Source organism: Ursus americanus, chromosome 2, assembly GCF_024610735.1.
Source record: "Ursus americanus isolate L20-20 chromosome 2, mUrsAme1.1.p, whole genome shotgun sequence".
Lineage (NCBI taxonomy): Eukaryota > Metazoa > Chordata > Mammalia > Carnivora > Ursidae > Ursus > Ursus americanus.
In genome coordinates this window covers 12,289,983-12,307,004 of record NC_142128.1, presented here as the reverse complement: position 1 = coordinate 12,307,004, position 17,022 = coordinate 12,289,983, and the positions used below count along the sequence as shown (strand labels likewise).

The following is a 17,022-nucleotide window of genomic DNA, read 5'->3' as shown; positions in this document are numbered from 1 at the left end:
GTTGGTTGGACAGTGTCTCTTTCCATGCCCTATCACATGGTCCCTGGGCCTCTGGGACCTGCCTCTCAACACTTCTAAGGGGGGGGGGGGTAAGAAAGAAGGATGGTGGCCTCAGGACCCATGTGGGGACAGATGTTATACAATGGAGGATATAAATTTGGGCAACATGGCAGCCACCTGTGGCTTCCTGACTCCACTACTTCATCTCTTTTTTCATCTAATGACCTTACACACAGAAAAACAGAAGTGGAGGGAGTTCCCTAGAGAAGAACTCTGCAGGAGGCATGAACAGTTGGAAGAAACACTCTAGAGAAGCCAACTGGCTACAATACTGTCAGGAGGTCTTATGCACAGCTCAAAGACCTCCTCAAAATTGCCGGGAAGATATAAAATAGACTAAGCAAACACGTCAACGGGACCTTTGCAAAGCTACAGCATCCCAGACTAGCAGTGCTGAACTAAACAAGAGTTATCGACTGGAAGCGTGGTGACCCATCCTCACACTGTAATCTAATCCTTAAACTAAAGACAATTTAATGCCTTTGCATGTCCATATGTTTTCTAATGACGCCATTGCTGTCAGCATACTACAGGAGTGCTTCTTGGAAGATGGAAGTAATGACAAAGCACATCATTGGGAAGGCAATTATATGCAGTACTAACCATTTTACAATGGCCATATGGGCTGTATTTCAACAGTGTAATTTCCAAATCAGCCTGAGCACACATATTTCTCTGTCCCTAATCCCAGGTACACCATATTAAATGAAATAAGCGTACGGATGAAATATGGGCAGCAGATGTAGAAATCTCTAACATGAAAGCTAAAGTCGTGTTCATCTGTAAACAGTAAACAGAGGGCACCCACTGTCCCGAAGCAAAACTGACACCCATCTCTACCAGTCCCTTAATTGAAAACATCACAAGGGTGTATTACAAACCACCAGAGGGGCAAGGAACAACACAATGAAAAGTTAAAAATACACAATTCCTACATGAGTGTTCATAATCTGAGACAGGCCCTAGAGGTAATACAGAACTCATATTTTACAAATACATAAAATTCAGGTGTAAGAGATCACTTTTAAAACCCTGGACTTGAAGGTATGGTTCCCATTACACCAGGTTTTTATAGTTAAATTCTAAATGACATGCTTTGACTTGGGTCTCCCCTACAATCACCAACTGGGCTAAAAACTGAAATCTACTGTATTTCCATTTGGGATGTGCATAAGCGTAACTGTGCTCACTGGAGCAGTTGGGGGAGAGACATGCTATACTGTGTGTCTCAGAGCATGATTGTTTCAGAAAAAAACACGTGCTCCTGTCTTCAAAAAAAGAGACTGTTCAGAGAAGTGGTTAACTTGACTGATCTTCATATTCACCAAGAAATCTTGTTAAATTTCAGTCCCAATGAGAGTGTGTGTGTGTGTTTTAATACGCGTCCAGAGATGGTCATCAGCCAGGTCTGAATCCTAACATCCCAGAGCATGAACTTGTGAGGCCCATCTTGGCCCAAAAGAGAGGAGGGGGCTTCACAAGAATGTACAGTACTCTAATCACAGTTGGGATTTCCATAAGAAGCAAACCTAACCGTCACATTCATTAGCATACTCTTTGTAGCATAAACAAACCTCTACAGGGTAGAATGGGGAATGGGGGAGAACGATTTGCAAATGTGCTTAGAATGACAGGAAACAATGACAGAGGAAGTAATGCACTATTTGTCACCAAGTATCATCAAGATACAGATATCAAAAAATGCAAAGAATGATTTAGCATGGTTTTCCATCAGGAAGAATAGAGTACCTATTAGTTAAAAAATAAAAACAAAAGCCTAGCAATAAGGTCTGTTTTACTGCCAAGAGAAGTTACTTCCTAGAATAAATAGAAGTTACTCCCTAGAGGGGCGCCTGGGTGGCACAGCGGGTCTGCCTTCGGCTCAGGGCGTGATCCCAGCGTTATGGGATCGAGCCCCACATCAGGCTCCTCTGCTATGAGCCTGCTTCTTCCTCTCCCACTCCCCCTGCTTGTGTTCCCTCTCTCGCTGGCTGTCTCTGTCTCTGTCAAATAAATAAATAAAATCTTAAAAAAAAAAAAAAAAGAAGTTACTCCCTAGAATAAACAAAACCAGACAAGACAAAATACTTAGGAATCTATAGTAGAAAATAAGTTTATGCCCACAGTCACCTGTTGAGAGGGTGCCAGTCTCTTCTCCAATTTTACCCTTCTGCTTCAGGGGGCCATGGGATGAAATTCATGAACTAAGGATATGAAAGGGTTTAGTATAAGGACTGGCACACAGTAATCCTCACCACTATGAGCCTGAACCCTTGCCTTGGACAAATGCTTAAAATCTACCTGAGCAATGTGACCTGGGAAAAGGTCAGATTTTAATACAGGGATAAACAGTGAAAGGGGGAGAGAGGGAGGGAGAGACCGAGAGAGAGAGAGAGAGAGAGAGAGAGAGAGAGAGAGAGAGAGGGAAAGAAAGAAAGAAAGAAAGAAAGAAAGAAAGAAAGAAAGAAAAGAAAGAAAGAAAACCCAACAAATACACTTGCAGATTATATGAGTAGCTGCCACCCACCGTGAGCGCCAGCACTTAAAAAGAAAATAATTTCCCCCAAAATGGTTAGGTACTCTCCCCTCCCTAAATCCTATTATTACAGCTAGAAAAATCCTTTGTAACCAAGACAGTTTTCAGCAGCAAGGAACAAATGGGGTCTACAAAAAACCCATCTGCGACTCTCTCACAAAATGACCCTGTATTACAAAGAAGGGGAGAAAGGGGCGAGGAGCACAAGCTTTCAGGTCAGGTATAAACCGCTGCATTTCCTGCCTCTCTCGTACTGACCTTGGGCAAGCTGACTTAACCTCTCCCATCTTCAGCTTCTTCAACTGTAAAATAGGGAAATCTATCTTTTTCTTTCTCTTTTTCTTCCTCCCTCCCTCCCTCCCTTTCTTTCTCTCTCTCCCTCTTTCTTTCTTTCTTTCTTTCTTTCTTTCTTTCTTTCTTTCTTTCTTTCTTTTTTCATGAGGTAGCTCCAAACAGATAATGAATGTAAAATTCTGAGCACAATGCCTGGCCCAGGATAAATAAGTAAACAGTGGCTCCCTTTTCATAAATGTCTTTTCGTGGAATTTTTTCATAAATAGGTTAACTGTAAATAAGCACTGAGTACCTACTATGCATGGATTATTGAGTAAAGGAAGCAACAATCCTGAGAGCTTCAAATATCCCAAGAATGATATATGTAGGCAAAGTACAGAGGCTAAAGGTACAGAATAGAGGAAAATAAAACAATATATTAGAAATTTGGGGGGGGGGACTCTGGCTCTCTTTTCCAAGGTTCTAGTCATACTCCCAAGTGACACACAATAAGCCATTATGGAGCATATAACAGACCAAGAAAAAATTAATAGCACTTGAACTTCCCACCAGATCCCAAATAAAACACAGGGTACATTGTGTCATGGTCAATGCTTCAAAAACTTCTTTAGGCTGGCCCCAAGATCTCAATCCATGGGAAAATCATTTCAAAATAATGAAATACTCTCAAAGCTAAGACATAAAGCATTTCTCTGACCTAATCCATATCCCACATTAAGACTACCAATAAATGTTATCATCATCACCATGATCTGTGATTCTGGGAACAAAACAGTTGCAGATAAAATTAATTGTGGGTTGAAATACAGATAAAAGGATGGCCTTATTGGATAGGTGTTGAAGTACGACTGATTTGAAGGAGTAAGCCGCAATTTTATTTTTCAAGAAGTGATCAAGGGAGCTAGAAGCAGCGTAGATAAGCTGAGTTAAACAGTTTCTGATACTTTCAAATATTGTATGAAACTACTCTTAAATGCAGGAAATACTTCTGGAATCAATATTTAAAAACAGTTATGTTCCTTCAACTAAAAGTGACCTGGAACAATCTGGTCCAGTTCTAAATTAGACTAATAAAGCAAATTTGAAAACAACACAACTGTCTAACATCACAGGTTTCCACATTCAGGTGTGAAATCGCACCTCCCAGAACAGAGGCTGAATTATCCCCCTGCCTCTCACCTGTAATTATCATTTGCTGGGCCCCCAGGTGGCTCTCAGCCACCACATCTCCTCCTCCCCTCATGTCTGGACATATAAACTCCCTCTGGGGCGTCATACACTATGGGGGTGAGAAGGAGGACAAACACAAAAACTTCATGCTGGCTTCGACAACTTCTGAAAATATCTATTTTCAACACACAGTATAAGAGCAATTTGACAAAATGAAAACACCCTATGTCAGCATGGCAAAGGATAAGAGTTTTTCAAAATAAAAAGAGCAAATTTACTTCACCGTTCCTGTAGAGGCCAGCTTCTTCCATTAAGGCCAATTCCAAAAATTTAGCAAAAGATCTTTCATCAGTTGAGAGGGCATAATTAAATGTTTTGATTAAAGCATTTTCCTCCCCTGGTTAACAAGATATAACAGATGTCACTGACTTCCCTAATAACAATACAGCCCTGAATTTGGCATCTTTACAATTTTAAATCTGAACTGTCATATCGAAAAATTATAGGTAGGGTGTTTCTATACAATCATGACTCTGAAGTGGTTATGACATGCCTGGACTCCCCCAAGGAACAGATAGGAAAATCATATTTCATATTCACAGCCACAAGCCCTCCTTAGCATGCACTTGAAAACCGCCCTCTGAAATGTGAATGATGCGGGCTTATTCAAATCACCACCAATTATTCCTGGAAGCACCGATCAAGTGAGGTATGAAACCTGAACAGAAAATGCAAATCTCACAGTTACTTTCTTCCAGGAACACAGGGAACACATGCAGAAAAGTGTCGCAAGGAAAGCAATGCCCATCTAAAGAGACCCGCTCTACCAAAATCCCAGCTTCCCTGCAGAGAGGAGTACTCTACTTGATGCTTAAAAAAAAAAAAAAAAAAAAAGACTCATCTTTTTCACAGTAAGATTCCCTTGGTGCATTTGAGCCAATTTATAAAAATTCGATTTACACCAATTTTGTTAACATATCAGTTCAGAGTGTGACTAGAGATACGTCTGCATTTTAAATGGGAGGTAGCCTCCCTGATTGAAGTTCAACCCAAACATCCTGGTTTAACAACTCCATTAATGACATCTAGCACAGATCTAAAGATTACTCAGCCCCTTTGTCAGTCGCATGTGTTATTTATAGCAGTATATCAATCATGTCTCCTTATTATTTCCTACTTTCTGGTCCTAAGCTATTTGGTCTGCCAAATTAATACATTCCATTGCTGCTGCAAACCTAAACAATGCTTGATAAAAGATTAATAAAATAGTTGGGTTCTCTGCAACCACACACACACCCAGGGAAATTCATCAATGTCTTTTTATTTGCATATTTGGCTGACTGCCCCCTTCAGCAAATATGTGAGGCACAATGCTCAGGTATCCTGGTTTATGGTTTGCATTTAATTCAGGGTGTCAATCTGCTTCTGTTTTAATTACATCCATCTTGATATGTTATTACAATCTCATGAAAACTTCTTTTCATTATATGAATGGTTATAAATATATACACATGACAAACAGTTGTTATAAATTTTCTGGTTCAGCAATAAACAGGCAAGATGCCTTAGCCAACACGTCATATGGATTTAATATTTTGAGTGTTTCTTCTTCAGAAGAAAAGTTTGGTTGAGACTTTAATTCAAGTATACTCCTAAATTCACTTCAAATATTCTGCTAGCAATGCCATAAAGTGGCTCTGAGTTTCTCTGGGTTACCAGGCTGAAGAAAATACTATATCCAAATAAAACACGTTAAAATTTTAAGTAGCCCATATTAAGGTCATCTTATACCCAAATAATTATTGCATCTTTCCACTGGACATTCAAGAATGAGAAACCCTCACATCATCACTCTAATATTTACTTTTTCATCTACGTCCTCATTATGGGGAGGAGGAGAGGATTTAGAAAAGACTAATGCACCCACAGAGAAAAGCCAATGAATTACAGGGTGATACTCTGGGGGGGGGGCACAATGCTCTCAGAAGATTCTTGATACTGAGTAATAATCAGAAAATTTCTCAGAAAAAATAGGAAACTTTATAATCATGGGCATTCATCCTCGTTTCCATTATTACTTTTGTTTTTAAAAAACGTCCTTCTTAGGTTCCCGGTCCTTGGGAATCCAACTACAAAGCAGAAGCAGTCTCCTAGTTTCAGCGTTTAACAGTGAGAGCCAGAACTCCCAGTGTGATCTTGAGCAGGTCAATTAACCCCTCTGGGCTGTGTTTTCATTTGCAAAATGAGAGGTACAACTACATCACTAAAGACAACATCTGTGCCTCTAATGCCACTCCGGGCTTGGAAAGCACATCAGCCAACAATGGCTGGAGTGGAATGGATTAGAAGACTGCTCTAAAAAAAGCTGAGGTCCTAACTTTAGGATAACAGCTCCTAAAGATGTAGCTCTGCACATTAATCTCAAAATGTAATTTTGTCAAGTAATCAAATCCCCATAAGCAATGAGCAAGGAGCCAACTTTGCAATATGCAGCAATGCACAATACCAAACACCTGTTTCCCCTTTTGCCCCCGTGAAAGTCTAATTTCGCTTGAATGATACAAAATCATTTCTCAGAACAGCACAATCCAGGACCTTCAGTTCTTTTCGTCAATGGAACATGTACAGAGAAAGCAGGTAGAACGCTGGAATGTCTAGCATGTGGCTGGAAAACAAGTGAGAATCTAATCTTCAACCGTTGTTTCATTTACATCTTCATTCTTCCTTATGTCTTTTCTTACTCAGTTTTTTTACTAAAGAAAAATATTCACTGACCCACCTTTATTTAGCCAGCAACCTTTAGCCAGCAAGCGTAACCGAACAGGGACCCTAGCAATCAACCAAAAAATGTCTGCTTTGGTGTCACTACTGCGGGATAACTGCAATACTGGACTCTTAATTTCTCTTCAGGCTCTAAAATATCACTGCCATCGGAAACTTTGCAGAAACCTAAAATGAGGTCGGGAGGTTGGTGTTGTGCCACAGTAGCAGGTAGGTGGGGCGGGGGGAGGAAGATGACATCCCTCAGGTATCATCACAACTTGACCCTGGCATTGAACTTAAACCCTATCCCAGATGCATATATCCCTGCCAATGGAAAACTATCAGATTTCACCCATATAACCAAGAGTCACAATCTGCCTTAACAGGCTGTGCTTCTGTATCTAGCCCAGGTCATTTCAAAATGCCTCAGTTAACACCAGTTGCAAAGTACCTGCAATTTTAAGGCTTTCTGCCAAAACTGAATCCCAGCCTGCATTAGCCTTTTCATTACTTACAAACTGTGGGCTTTCCCCTTCTCTTCCCATGCCTCCGTTTTACTGCCCTTGGGTTTTCCAAGGCTCTTAATAAAGGTACCAAGGAGATATGACACCATGAGGTACAGTGGCAAGCCAAAATGACAGTCAAGTCTTTAAAAATATATTTGTATGTACCAGTTGGTAATTTGTGTTTGCTCAGGCAAACTCTAACCGGAGTTCAGATATGAATGAGAAATCAGAATGATGAGCTGTAACAGCCCAGAAAACTGTGGCAAGCAATTTACCCTCACATCAGAGTCCTCCAGACAGGTGAAACTCAAATAATAAAAGTGTGGAATTTTAAAGTTTCCGCCTTTCATCTACAACTTCCTAAATCCATTAGCTTTTAGCAATTGCATTTATAATGGATAGTTCTACCTCAGTAAAGGAAAAAGACAGAAGGAAGGGAAGTTGGGACGGAGGCATGGAGGGAGGGAAAGAAGGAAGGAAGGAAGGAAGGAAGGAAGGAAGGAAGGAAGGAAGGAAGGAAGGAAGGAGGCAAGCAGTGGGTAGGTAAGGAATCTAAATGGATCCCATGATGAGACTGCTATATACACTATTCTGTGAAATAAACACCTGCAAAGAAAAGCAGCAAGACACATGCTTTCAGGCTACAGGTCACCTTGCAAAGGATGGAACTGGAGACCTAAAGATGATTGAGCCACAGAAGCCCACACTTGCCTCATCTCCTCCTAAGCAAGCAAAGACACCTAGACTATGTGAAACCCAGTCTCCCCCTCCTCAGTTACTAACAGCATAAAGAGAACCTATTCTTTGTGACCTTACAATGATAACTTGCTGACAGCATACCCCCTACCCCGGAGGCTTGTTAGAAAAAATGAAGGAAGAACACAGCTCAGACCTGGAAAAACGAAAACAAATTCAGGCTCCCACCAGCCTTAAAATTCTATGCCCCTCTTCTAAGGGGAAAAAACAAAAATATCTGCATGCATCTACTCATGGAACAGGTACAGATGATATAAGAAAAACGGTTCTGACCCAGCGAACAATGTCCCTAAATTGTTTTTAATCCTTTCCTGTCTTGGGTTTCACCAAATTAATTCCTATCTCGCTCTGCCAAACTTGAATTATCTGAGAGTTTTCAAATCTCAATTTGAAAATCTACCTCATTTTTTCCCAGAACTTCCTAAAATAAACAGGTGCTATCCCATTACCAAGTTCTTTTTCCTGTATCTACAGAATATTAGGTTTAATCCTAACCCTGGGGGGAAAAAAAGAAAGTGTTGTTTCTTGAGGAGAAAGAAAAATTAGCATGAGGCACCTTCACATAGTTAGGCTACATTTAATGTATTTGACTAATCACAGCACAGGGATAAAATAAAATGCAAAGCCACTAACCCACCATCCGCCACCCTCCACATGTGGGGACGCACACGCACACACACACACACCCCCTCCCATCAAGAAGTGCTACAGACCCTCTGTCCAAAAGCTTCCAAATCTTGTAGCCACAGGGACCTAAATTATTCCCTAACAGCTGGCCTCAACTATTATTTTCTGTTTGGGGCATATCTAACCCTAACATTCTCTCAAACCTAATAATCACCATTTATTTTTCACAATATATAGTACTATTGTACAGAAGTACAGAATCTTTATCACCCTCAATGCTCCTTGAATCGTGGTGAAAGCTCAGGTGTTTTTTTTAACCCCTTTTCAAGAAAACACTGTCAGAGGATCAAAGGCTAATCACTGACTTTGTGATTCATTTTTTAAATTTATGGGTTCATTTATAGCCTATCCTACTTCCAAAAAAGAAGTGAAGAAATCAGTCTCAACAAACAACACAAGCCACATGGACCCATCATCATACCACAATCTTCAACCTCATCTCACATAAGTACACCTGACTGATGCTCTGCCTCATCCAGCAAAACGCTCAAATTCAGTCCGTACAGTAAAATACTTGAATTCGTAACCACGCACATTATTCCCACTCTTCCTTCTACGAAAACTTTCTCACCACTTAGAAACACCTCAGATCCTAGGGCTACGCATACTTTCAGAAGTGAAATGCTGGAACTGACCCATTTACTCTGTAGTCCCATCCCAAACTTCCTAAGATAGAAAGCGAAAAATCCACCGAGAACGGAGCTCTACAGCTTTCCCTGGCTGTGGAGCAGCAGAAGGGTTCTGACCTTGCTTGAACTACCATTTCATACGTAAGCGAGCAAAAGGCAAATAATTTGAAACCTTTATTTTAACATCACTGTCAACCTTCTTTGTCATCCAACCTTCTTGCCCAGCCTGCTAAAAGCAGCCATACAGGAAACTAGAAGGGACCGAGAGACAATAAAACACACTGGCTGGAGGGCAGCTTGGTGGCATCATAACCACTAGCATCAGGGCTATTAATGAGAATCACTCACCAACACTCACCTCATGGCGGGGTTGCTAACCGTCAAGGAAAGAACTGACACCAGGTAGGACAAGGGAGCAGGAGGCAAAGTGGATTCAGCATCATTATTTATGTCTCCCCTTCCCCTTAGCACTCCCACTTAGGCAGCAGCCTCCCCTCCACCTCCAAACTTCTGTGCCTGATCTTCCAAGGCGTCTATCACCAGCCCGCTTGCCCTATTCTCAGAGACCACCAAGTTCCAAGATCTGGAAGGGACCTTGGAGATCTTTTCCAGCATTCCCCATATCGGATTATGGATTACAGTGCCAAGAATAAGAGCGCCCAGGAGTCAAATAAGTTTAGGAAATAAAGCACACCGCCTTCTCTGATATTCAAAATTCAAATCCGCATAATAAAAACTTTTAATTCTGGCAGAATAAGTCACCCATTTAATTTTGTCTTGCCCCTCAAGTTCCAAAACTACTTGAGGGTAGATCACATTTTTTTTTGATCTGGAACACAACTTATGAACACCCAGCAGAGCTAGGTTCCCTTCTATTTTGGGTACCTTTGCTCTAAAATTAGTTTAAACCTCTCAACTAAGGGATGAAGAAAATTATGCTTTTAGAGAATAACTTCCCAAAGTCTGTCAACTAGTTAGGAGGGCCAAGCCTGGAACATGCGTCTGCACAGGTGTCCGTTTGTACAATTCTGTTAACTCATTTCTACCAGCCCTTCCTTGCCCCCAAGCCCTAATCAAATAGCATCTTCTCAATCCTCTTGTTTCTGTGCTTCTTCACTATTCCCTCTCCTTAGACTGCTCTCCCCATCCCCCACACCCTATCTTTCCAAATCTCTTTAACCTTCTGGGCCCCATCTTCACCAAGAAGGCTTCTCAAACACTTCAGCCTATCTCACTACTTCTTCGCTGAAGGCTCATTGCACTTAGTTGATATCAGACATTCGAGGGCCTGTTTCAAAATTATTTTATAGTCACTGGACTTAATTTATCAACTAGATACTCCTTCAAGATGCTACACATATTTTAGGTTTCTTGCCACTCTTTCTAGGCACTCCATAAATATTTGCTGATACAAGGAACATGACCAACGTAGTTTTTTAAACAACTGAAATAAGTGAGATTCGACCACAGTAAATTATGGTATGTCGTAAGCACATCGAATTCTGTACAGGCTATTTATGTTACCAGTGTGTAGGTAAGCCCTGAAACAACTAGGAAATGAAGACCACATGAAAGTCTTGGTTTGATCCTCTAACCACCAGAAATAAGTCTTCCTTCATTTTCACAAGCCTGCAAAACTCCAACTGGCTTCCTGTCTACTAATCCCACTAACTTCATCTTTGCTTCCCTTGGTCAGTTTTACAAAAAGAAGCTGCCCTTAAAACCCAGTGCGTAACAGGGAGGGGAAATGATGGATCTGCAAAGTGAAATTCTCAGCCATGGTGTTCATGTGGCTTCCTAGTCAAGACTACACAGAAAGAAACCCAAATAAGAACAGAAAGGCAGTATTATCTGGCACATCAGGGTACAAACAGTACTAGAACCCCAATATTTCCATTTATATTTCATTGGCTGGAAGCCATTTAAAAAAAATGAGGCATGGTATCTGGGGATATTTGCTCTCAACCTATCATTCAAAGAATATTCAAATAAACAATACCATATCCAAATGGTAATTCTGCTTCTCAAATGCATAATGAAAAGAACACTACGTTCAACTTTAGCCTCCTCACCTACCCTCTTATCTTCTATCATGAGACTCTTCACAATCATATACTTGAACTTCAGGGCACAATTACTTGAGACAAGTGTCCCTGCAGAATATGAAACTACCTCAGCCAGTTCCACTGCCCATAAAATGTGGGACTTCTCAAACCACTCCTCTAGCTTTCATCACCTTAAATAAAAATCAAATGATAGTGAAAATAATCAACTTAAAAATGCAGGTTCTCATTAGGCAAGTTTCTTGCTTTTACTCCAGTATTAGTAAAACCATAGTTGAACTGGAACAGTTTTTATCAGCACACTTCATCATGACTTAGGAGCCTCTTCTTTAAAAGGGAAGTCAAAATCAGCTACTCAGGACAAAATCATGGAGTCAAATAATGAATCCATTAACATTCTAAGTACGCAATTCTGCACTTTGCCAGCTACTGCTCTGAACCAGCATAAGCTACAAGCCTAGCTGTGCAAGCCAAGATTTCTGGTTTCTTATCACATCATACTAGCAGCAGCCTTGATGATACGTGGTGACAATTGATTCCATTTCTAAACACAAGGCACAAAAACATATTAGGTACTTATGGTAAGTCTTGGCATCTATAATAATTCCTAACATTTACAAGCACTCCATTAACATATATTTCTGTCCAAGTTCATAGTTTACTCGCCTATTTCCCAATAAATCCTCATATTTCGTGGTGATAGTTCAGTAAATCTTGTAAACTGAGAACAGTGAGACACCAGAGGTTTTAATGATCACTACACACATATGTCTGACCATCCAACAGGGACACAAATGTGATAAGCAGCAAACAGATCAACTTTTCCCACCGAATCAGACATATATGATGATTTTTATTCCCCACTGCGTGTTTTTATTATGAAAAGTTTATTTATATCTTTCCTACAAAAGCCAAGCCTCTTAAATGTGAATACTGACAAGATAGTTGAGAACATTAGGGGATTGTTGTGAATTTATTTAGGGGTGATAATGGTACTGAAGAGTTTCTGGTGGGTTTTCTTTTTGAGTCATTACCATTTAGAGATACGTATAGAAATATTTACTTATTTCTCATATCCCATCTGGGAGGGGGGAGTAGATGGGATACAGATGAAAGAAGATGAGACATGAGTTGGTAGTTGTTGAACCTGGGTGTTGGGAATATTAGAGTTTATTTTACTGTTCTCTCTACTTTTATGTATGTTTAAATTTTTCTGTAAAGTTTTAAGGAATCTTTTCAAAAAGTTAAACCTTTTAGACCTACATACAGATATGTAGATGATATTTAAGTATGAAGGTAGCACAGCATTCAGTTAACCAAAGTAATCTGGGTTTTGAATCTGGAAAAGTAGCAGAAAAAATAATCACAGCAAGGAAAGGAATGTTATTAATGCTACACTCTGAACTTGATCTTTTCTAAAAATTAAAAGTTTTTTAAAACCCCAAAGAAACCAGAATGGGCACATTTTCTCTCAAAAGCTAAATGGATAGACGTATACATCCCAAGCCCAGTGAAATATCTATTTATTAAAAATAGAAACAATAAAAAAAACTGCCTAAGTCATTACCTACCTCTACCTGGCTTTCAAAAATGTTCCTGGGAAAATGCAGGCCCCTCTTGCTTACTTACTGTGAGGGGCCACACAGCAACCCAGGATAACCTGCAGAAAGCAGAACCACTTGTAACCAGCTCTTACAAATAATGTCCTAAACCAACCACAGATAGCAATGGTTAACCAGATTCTAGGCAGCATTTCCTATTAGGATACATGCTGCCATTTCAAATCCTATCTCAAAGCAAGACAGAGAAACAGAGAAAGAGAGAGAAACAGAGAGGTCACACTGTGCAGTACCCTCCCACCTTGGCAAAGTTAAAGCCACAGTTAGAATTATCCTAATAAGTGGTGAGCCTCAACACTCAAAATAATTGTGTAAGATCCATTTTAGCCAATAAATCACCAGTTCTAGAACCAAAGGGTAACTGATTCAATCACTAACATCAAAATCTATGGCCACCAATACCACCACCACCGTCCTCCCTTCCTCCCCAATCACTGGCCACCATCCACCACCATCACCACCAGCAGCCCAACCAAAAAGCAGTTCAAACAGAAAAGAACAGCCCTGACAGGAAGGCTTCCTTTTTAAAAATATTTAAACCTGACATCCAAACACACACGCAGAACCGGCAATCTAAACCTGTACAGTTACTGCATGTGAGATTAAAGCTGTTATTAACAAAGCTTGCATCTGATCATCTCAAACAATACCATAATAACAGCAAAAAAACCAAAGGGAAAGGGAAAAGTTTCCTTCAGGAACCTGAAACCACCACATCAGGTGCATGAAATACTAGAAACCAACTCCTATCTGGGTTTTGTGCTTAAGAAAGCGGGACCAACTCTGCAGAATCTCAAAGCCTTCTGTGTGCGTGGTGTGTTGGGGGTGGGGACAGGGAGGTGAGGGGGGAGGAAAGGGGGTTACATCTGTAGAGGCCAATGACTGATGCCAGCACCCAATCTGATCCTTCCAGGTAAAGACAGTTTACCCCAGGCCCCTGGACAGTCTCCGTCTACCCAACCCCCCCCACCCCCCAGGAGCCGGTAGCTGGCAGGAAAATGTGCATTTGGAAATGAACGCTGCAGGTGCCCAAGGAATAAAGAAAGACACACATACACATACACACACACACACACAAAGCCAATCAGAAAGAAAAAAGAAAACACAAAAAAAGGAAAGGGAGAGGGACAATTCGGTGACAAGCCCTTCAGATACCAGCTAGGATTTTATTCTTTCCTCCCACCAGTCCTCCGTGGTGTACCTTTTTCCGTCCTTTAACCAAACTGCTCGTGTACACACACACACACACACACACACACACACAATGTGCCTATGTGTATAGATGATATAATTAACCCTTTCTGTAATAGAGCCCCACATAGCATACAGAGAGATATTCCATCCTTTCCTCTCTTCTCTCCCCTCCTCCCTCCTTTCTCCCAACCGAGAGAAAACGCCCCCTTCCCCAGCTTCACCAAAAAAAAAAAAAAAAAAAAAAGGAAAAGAAAAAAAAGGAGCAGGGGAGGGGAGCAAAGAAACCACAAAACCCCATCAGTCTCCAGTCCCGAGGACACCCAGACCCAGGAAAGGTATATACTATACAGACACACACACACACACACACACACACACACACACACACATATACACATACACACACGGACATATGGTTCTGTAGAAAGCACACAGAGAACCGTCCACGGGCGCCCCAAACCCAGCAAAGAGACTTCCACCAGCCAAGAAGCCATGATTGGGGAGGGAGAGGAGGAAGGAGTAGGGGCAGAGCTATCCGTGGAGGGGGGCGCATTGTTGTGATGCCTGAACCCCTTTCTCCCTGCCCATCTGCTGAGGAGGGGGTACAGGGAGGGGGCGCAGGGGAAAGGCGAGCGAGAATGAGGAAACGAGGAGACCAGGCACGGCTTTGCGATTCCCTCCTGCTGCCCGTCTGCCCGCGCCCCCAGCTCCCCCCCCCCCAACAATAAGACCTCAGCCTAGACAGACAGACAGCCAGACAGACCGGAGCGCGGCGGGGGAGGTAGCGGAGCCAGGCGCAGCCGAGTGGGGTCGTGCATAAAGGGAAACCGGGGGGAGGGGGTCCCCCTTACCTCCAGCGCTTCAAAAGTGACAAAGCTGGTCATGGCAAATCCATCAATGATGTCCTCTTCGGCCGAGGTGGACTCTCTCCGCTTCCTCCGCGGGGGTCTGGGCCGGGACGGGGCGGAGGACGGGGGCTTCCCATTGTCTTCCTTGTCTGAGCCCGACGACGAGGCGAGCGAGGGCGCCCGGGTCCGGCCGGCCCCGCCGCCGCCGGCCGCGCCGGCCCCCAGCCCGCCCCGGGAGCGCCTCTCCCGGTCTCGCTGCGACCGCGACCGCCGCTTTTTGCGGAGTCCATGGCCCCGCGTCGGGCCATCCATGGCTCTGCCGCGCCGGGGTCTCCCCGCTCGCCGCCCGCCCGCCACAGGCTCCGGCCGCGGCCACACAAAAAAATTGACACCAACCCCTCCCTCCCCCTCCTCGGCTTCCCTCCGCCCCGTGGAGGGCGCGGGGGAGACGGCGGCCGAAAGAAGGGAGAGAGGGGAAGAAAGAGAGGAGAAAGAGAAAGGGGAAGGGGCGGAGAGAGGGAGGAGGGACGGGAGCGAGGGCGAGAGGCGAGGAGCCCAAGTGCGGGGCTCCCCACAGCACCGCGGGTCGGAGATTCCTGTGAGCAGCGCCGAGCAAAGTAATGGCTGAACACACAGGTCTCCTTTAGAGGCAAAAAAATAACTCACCAAGCAGGCAATAAATCAGAATAGCGGAATGCTTTGATCAAGAGACTGGGAGGCTCCGGGGAGCCCTCCCCGCGGCCATTCTCCGCCGCGCCCCCAGTCCCCCGAAAAACGCCGGCCCCCCGATTCGAAACCGGGTCCGAAAAGGTCGCGGGAAAGTGGGGGCAATGAACTTCACCCGCCCCTCGCGCAGGAAAACACCCCCGCCGCCTCTCACACACGCCTCAGAGAAAACTCACTCCCAGGCTCCAAAATTTTTAAGAAATGCATCCAAGGGAGGCCAAGGCTTCCGAGCGACCTGAGAGGGACGAGACCCCCCAGAGAGGGAAGCATAATAATGAAATAATTGGGAGGGGAGAAGGCGAAACTGGAAGAGGTGGAGGAGAAGGGAGGTGGAGGAAGGGAAGGAGGATGCTGGAGCAGTTGTGGGGCTCGCTTTTCGGTCCTGGAGGGGGGAGGAGAGGAGATGAAAGAAGAGAAGAAGCAGACCCTGACGCTGCCACCCACCCCCTCCACCCCTCAAAAAAAATTTTTTTCCAGTCCCAGAGAAGAGGTCACCCTTCCTCAAAAAAGGGAGGGGGTGAGTCAGTCGACGAGGAAAGCAGAAAGAAATCTCCAGCGGGAGAGACACCGATGTGCCGCCGCCGCTGCCTCTTCTCTTCGCCCAGCCCGAGGGAGAAGCGCGGCTAGGAAGCGCCGGGAACGCCGCTCTCGCCGCCGCCGCTAATGCTGCCGCCGCGAGAGCCCCGAGCCGGAGGGTGCACGGCGTGTCCCCGGGCGGCTGCAGCGGGAGCCCGGGCACGGCCCCATCCTCCGCCCGCCCGCCTCGCTCAGCTCCCGCTCCTCCCCCTCCGCGGCCGGCCCACCGCCGCCGCCGCCCGCCTCAGCCCAGCCCCGCGCCCGCCCGCACGCGCGCGCGCGCGCACGCGCCCCCGCCCTCCCCGCGCCTCCCTCGGCGCGCGCTCCCGCCCCCGCGGCCCCGGTCGGCTGGATCACGTGGCCCGCTGGGCTCCCTCCGCCCCCGCCCCCTCCCCAGTTGTAGAGTGTGTAGAAAGCAAAAGGCTGGGGGCTGGCCGCGCTCGCGAGCCCAGGGCATGCGCGCTGGGGCGGCCGGGCCTGCGCACTGGGGGTGGAGGGGAGCCGGGAGTGGGGAGCGAGGAGGGGCGGGGGCGTGGAGGGGGCAGCCCGCGTGGGGTCGGCTGCGGCCCGGCGGAGTTGGCGCGCGAGGGTGTGT

The 17,022-nt window shown here is 44.5% G+C and overlaps 1 protein-coding gene across 4 annotated transcripts in view; it reads right to left on the bottom strand.

The window, feature by feature from the left end:
* The window catches only part of AUTS2 (activator of transcription and developmental regulator AUTS2), a 1,104,184-nt gene extending 1,087,558 nt beyond the window's left edge, over positions 1 to 16,626 (bottom strand). For all 4 annotated transcript variants that reach the window (XM_087868306.1, XM_045786143.2, XM_087868320.1 and 1 more), the window contains exon 1: positions 15,129 to 16,626. In XM_087868306.1, coding sequence (XP_087724432.1) covers positions 15,129 to 15,437 — 309 coding nt within the window. In that variant the 5' untranslated portion in view covers positions 15,438 to 16,626. The remainder of the gene's footprint in view (positions 1 to 15,128) is intronic.
* Positions 16,627 to 17,022: the final 396 nt, after the last annotated feature.